This window comes from Aplysia californica, unplaced genomic scaffold (assembly GCF_000002075.1).
Source record: "Aplysia californica isolate F4 #8 unplaced genomic scaffold, AplCal3.0 scaffold01393, whole genome shotgun sequence".
Lineage (NCBI taxonomy): Eukaryota > Metazoa > Mollusca > Gastropoda > Aplysiida > Aplysiidae > Aplysia > Aplysia californica.
Window position 1 is genome coordinate 48,867 of NW_004798663.1, and position 6,070 is coordinate 54,936.

Here is a 6,070-nt window from a genome sequence, read left to right on the forward strand (position 1 = left end):
CAGAAAGCAAAACAACAGAAAACAAGCCAGAGAAAAGTGTACTTCCTCTCACTTTCTATCAAGTTTGTCTTTAATGTTAAAACTAGATCTAGCTGGACCCCCCTTCGATGACAGTAAAGATCGGCGCTTTAACATCAATTGAAAGTCAATGACCTTCTAGGCTCTATATTTACACTCTACTGGAATGGAGCTATAAATCTTGAGAGTTTCAAACAATTAGGAGGTCTAGATAATATAGATAATATATTGATTCTCTATTCCACTTTCGTGGTTTTACACTCAAGAATTTCAAAGGTGTGGAATCACAGTGCGCACGGCTAGTGAACGTAAACCTCACTTATTTACAATGGCGTCTTAGAAGACGGACTTTCCCAAGATTAGATCTAAACGAAACTAACGAAAAGCTGAAAATCAAACTACAGTGACTTCAGGCTCCCCAAAAAAACCCTGTACACCCTTTAAATGATTCTGAACCACCATTGATTTTGTCAAAATCAAAAGTTAAGTGGTTCGGAAGTTTTAGGCGGCCAAAGTGACGAACGTTCACAAATATAATAGGTATAGATTATCATCATAATCATTGTAACTATTGTTATTATTATTATTATTATTTATTATTATTATTAGGGGCTATTATTTTTTTATTGGGGCCTTTTATTATTCTTATTATCGTCATCATCATCATCATCAGTCTGCAGTGTGTTTTAAAATATTCTGTGCCCCCCCCCCCTCCTGAAATGTGCAGTCTCCGGGAGTTGAGTGTGAGTGACTGCCACAACATCACAGACCTGGGCATGAGGGAACTGTCCAAGCTACGGGACAATCTGCGCTACCTCAGTGTGGCCAAGTGTGATAAGGTCAGTCAAATCCTGACATTGGGTTTTAATTTAAAATGTTTACATGCAGCTGTTTTTTTAATGTCTCCATCAACACAATTTAGGTCATTTAGAAGGCAGGCTTTAGGATGTCTAAACATGACTACCAATGTCATGACGTCGGAATGTCTCCACACTCCATGACACGTTAAAAAAAAATTCCTGTTTACATTTATCGTGTGGTCTGTTGCATGGACAGCTTACTGTAACCAATGTTCTCAGTTTCTTATGACATAGTTTTCACTTGATTCTTCGAACAGAAGCCCGAGGCTCAAATATGAGTGGGGTTCCAATTGTTCTCCTTTACCTTCGTGAAATACTTCCATCCAACCTGGCATTTTGTGGGGACTGGCATCTGTGGAGTACTGTTTAAGCCCTTCGCTGTCGCACGTAGGAGACTCGAGTTCGATTCCCGAGTGGGGAGAAATTTGTGTCGAGTTTCTTGATCTTTCAGTAAGGATGTTGTATCCTTTTCAGATGGGGTTGGTCCTGATAGACGGAATCGAAAGCCCACCTACTAAATTACCTAAATTGTGTTGATTTGGGCGTAAAAATACCTGCTTTTAAAAAAAAAAAGGAAAAAAGCTTTCTGGGTCACTGAGGGCTCCCTTTGAAGTGGTGTACATTACAACTAGTAGGGTTTTGAACTTACTAAATACTTAAATAGCTCACTCTCTTCTTTTGTGCTACTCGCAAATGGTGGAGGCTCGTAGTTTCTCATGCGGGCGAGTCTTGACGATGTTAAGATACACACCAGCAACCGGCAAAATGACAACCATTGCGTCTAGTTGGATGTTGGACTTTAACAATTTCTGCAACAAGATGAGATAAGATAATACTTTATAATCCCAAAGGGAAATTTTTCTTGGCTGTACAGGACCATAAAAACTCATGCAGGTATACATAAAAAGGTCTAAATTATATATTACTCTCATTAGAATTCAATATGAAAAGAGAAGTAAAGCTGACAAAATGTACATTCACATCAGATGCATCATTCAACCACATGCAGGAATTTAATTCCAAGACCTTTGGAGTTGTATAGATAGATATATTCTCTAAAGAGCAACACACAGATCTGTAAGAGCCTCGTCGCCACTGAGGAGCGCCAAAGTAATCAACTCATATATAACTTTGAAAACTATATTAACGTTAACAACTTCCTTAACTTTAAAAATGAAAAAAAACAGTAACAACTTCTATGACTTAAATAATTTCTATAACTTAAAAAACTTTAAAAACTGCAATAGCGTCTGCAACTTCATAACTGTAAGTTTAACAATTTCTATTAAGTTAACAACCACAATAACCTTAAGAACTAGCTTGTTGTATCTTTAAAAGCTACACTAACTTAAATAACTACTATAATCAACCTGCTATTATAACTTTTGCAACTACGATAATTCTCTCTCATCTTTGTTCCTCACAGGTATCAGATGAGGGTGTGCTGCACATCGCCAAACACTGCAGCAAACTGCGGTACCTCAACGTGCGGGGCTGTGAAGGTGTGTCTGACCGCGGCATTGAATTCCTGGCCCGGAACTGTCCCCGACTCAAATCTTTAGATGTCGGCAAGTGTGACATCACAGACGAAGGGCTGTATGCACTGTCCATCTACTGCCCGAGCTTGCGGAAGCTGAGCGTCAAGTCATGTGACGCAATCACAGACAAGGGCCTGGTGCTGGTGGCGTACCGGTGTCCCTCGCTGCAGCAGCTACACGTCCAGGACTGTTGTCTATCTCCCGAGGCCTACGCCATGATTCGGAAGTACTGCAAAAGAGCCATCATCGAGCATACCAACCCGGGATTTTTGTGATAGAAACGGTCTCTACTTCTGGAAGTCTTAACTTATGAAGTCTTAAATGTTATTAACTGTGAGTGACGTATCTATATGCATGGACCACGGATAAGTCCTGTTGATGATGGATATGTGCGTGTCACTGATACTCAACTACTCACCAACAGGCGAAACTATGAACTTCTGCCAACTATGAAAAGATATTCATAGACAAACGCTCAGGCTACAGCTGCCAGGCGACCATGTGAAAAGAGGCTCCTTGTGTTCCTTTTCTGAAATAGCAGAAGGTAAAGATTCTATGAGAATAGGATGTTCTTTTTCGAGAGCAGTGGAGCCCCACAGAAGTCTGCTTTAAACTCATGACGTGCAATGAGAAATGACACCTCCCAGAAGCAACTTTTTCTGCACCTGAAGATTACTGATGGATATACAAGTACTTCAGGAACCCTCGAGGTCTGACCACATAACGTTTTGACGCTGAACAGCTAATGGAGGGTACAGGTTTTGACACCAAAATAACATTTTGGACTTTACATCTTGTATGTCTCATTTTGCAAAAGTTCAGATGGGAAAGACCGTTTTACAGTTTGGGGAAAAACTTTTCAGGTAATCGTTATTCTTCTTTTTACGTAGGAAGTAATTTTGTCATATGCAACTTTTCAACACTTCACTAGAAGCCTTGCAGATAAGTGGCTGGTGTCTCACTTCATGTCTATGTCACTCGGCCGAGGGAGGGTGGAGCACCAGTGCTGTCGATACATTCTATCTTATACTTCAATAACTTGAGCTGACCATGTGGCACAGTGACCTACTTCACAGACTCCTCTGATCTATTTCCAGCTGGTAATGATAAATAATAATAGTATTTGTATAGCGCATTCGCCCAACAGCAAACTCTGTGGCCTTTATAATCTGTATTATATTTAAGGCTTCCCAAGAAGCATGCAGTTTCAAGCAGCCATTTAAGCTCTCAACGATATGAGAAGATTTTTCGCTGTCTGTAACAGGGAACCCATTCCCAGCTGAGTAAAGTGAAGAAAATTGGTGTAAAGTGTCTTTCCTAAGACACAACATCATTTGAATCCTCATTCTTTCGGTTATGAGCCCAACATTGCAGTAGGCCTACCAAAGACTGGCTCCAAATAAGATGCCGATCTTCTTGCCTATCAGAGTATGTGGTGAAATACAGGATGTCTTTAGAAAAAGGACCAATTTAAAGGGCAATAACTCTACCATCTTTGTACTAATTTCCACAAACCTTTGCACAAATGAAATTCAATTAAGAGGTCATCAATTTTTTAAAATGAAAAAATCATCTAGCATATTCGAGAAATATCAATTTTTAAAAAGCTCTATTAAATTTACGTAAAACTCTAAACTTAACTCCTTAAAAGCACCAAGCCTGGTTTCAGGACAAGGACGGTAAAACACCAACTGTCACAATCAAGAAATGGGTATTTCACCGGACTGACAAAGTTGTAGAGATGTTGTATGTGTGTGTGTGGAGGGGAGGGGGGAGAAGAAAGGATTATGCTGTGGAGGACGCCCGGTTCCAGCAGGGTAGGGCTACACTCCATGCATCAAGTGAGGACCTTGTATGGTTGCAAGAAAGGTTTGAACAACACCTTAAAGCCGAAAGCTTATAAATAAACAGTCAACACATTCTCAATTTAATCATATTGTGTTTTTTTGACTGAGTGTATGAAAACAACCCACGAACAATCAAACAGTTTTTTATTCAAACGCCTAGACGCCGTCATTGAATCACTAGGAATTGGGCAAATCTCAAATGTCTATATTATGCAGTAACTTATGTAACAAAGCATTTTAAAAAGTGGGTTACATAATACCATCGTACTACGTCATAATATATTAAATATCTGAATTTCAGATTCAGGGTTACGAGCATAAAGAAATAAAAGTTTTTTGTTTCTCCTGTTAAAAAAACCCAACAAAAAACAGTTGAAACACGATGTTGAACCACTGGTCTAAGGAATAGACCCAGAAACATGCCTCAGTGTTATTTAAAAAGTCCAGCCGTACGTGTATTCAAGCTTGTCTGGATAGAAATGCTTAACAGCTGGAACTTATAGACTTCAACATAAGTTAAGGACCATTTGCAAACACTCTGAGTGGGTCGACATACTTCTTGGGTCGGCCTGCACGTGGGCGTTTTTAGACTGATCCAGTGGCTTGATGGCGTTGCCTGAGGCGGACGATGACAGGACAGAGTGTGGCACAGCAAGCCTTCTGGCAACTTCCAGGGCTGACAAAATCCTGAAGCCATGCCATAGCTCTGGTACGACCAAAGTCTCTCATTTTAGTGGCATATTGATGCGATACTGAATTTTGCATAAGCGGCGGCTTATAAATTATATTGCCACCAAAGTGAGCACAGCTCGAGACCGTACGTCCGTTTGTGACGTGCACCAGAAATTTTAACGGGGGAATGTCCGTGGTGTGGCATACAAGTCGATAAAAAAAACAGCAAATTTGGCTAAAATTCCCCGACGATTTCCGTGCTGCACGCATGGGTAACCCATTAACACTTTAAGAGCAAAACAATTCGAAACATTCCTTGCTGTCTTTTTTTTCGGAATTTTTAAAAATCAGGGCTGTCTGTCAAGGTGGTCCTTAACTTGTGTTGAAATCTGTACGATTCAAATTGTTACTTTATTTGGCAATGTTAGTTTCTATAAAATATGTTCTTAAATGTCACAAAAACAAATTATCGGTGAATTTTAAAAAGTTGCAAATAATGAGTTTTACTCTGTTTTAATTAAAAATATTTCAACTTGACATTTCTAGAACAAGCAAATTGATTTCCTTTGTATTGACGGATTTCACATCCAACCTGGTTGAATTATATTTGTTTTAAGCTGAAATTGGTCTCAACATGACCTAGTCGATCACTGCCCTTTAAATGGATCCTCTTTTATTTAGACACTGGGTAGTTTATACGTTTGCTGTTAGACACTGGGTAGTTTATACGTTTGCTGTTGCCAGCGGAAGGCATTATTATAATTTATATTGTCTGAGGTGGAAAGTCTTTTTATCAAACATCTCCATATGTCTCCATGGATGTTGTATCCCAATCTTCCCGGGTTGGCCCTTACAGCAGGAAAAGAGCGACTCTCTCCATAAATCATCAAAATTTAGGTCTAAGATGGTGTAAAATGTTTACACCACAAATAATCTCTCCTGTCTGCATTTGTTCCTTTAAAATGTTGTTCACCAATGATTATTTAAACCCTCAATGACAAAGCAGTTTTTGTTCAGTTACAAGTAGAATGTTCATTTTTTCCATTAAAATCCTTTCCACGTAAAACAGGGGTTCGAATCGTACCCTCCATCATTAGTGAGTAAGGATGTTCTTGTAACTGCTGCTACTCTCAGC

General features: G+C 39.4%; 1 protein-coding gene across 1 annotated transcript in view; it reads left to right on the plus strand.

The window, feature by feature from the left end:
• LOC101863481 (probable serine/threonine-protein kinase yakA) overlaps positions 1–5,119 on the plus strand; it is a gene marked incomplete in the record, with an annotated part of 32,802 nt that extends 27,683 nt beyond the window's left edge. Inside the window, 2 exon segments of the mRNA XM_013090653.1 lie at positions 746–857; positions 2,305–5,119. Of these exon segments, the coding sequence (XP_012946107.1) occupies positions 746–857; positions 2,305–2,691 (499 nt within the window).
• Between the last annotated feature and the right edge of the window lie 951 nt (positions 5,120–6,070).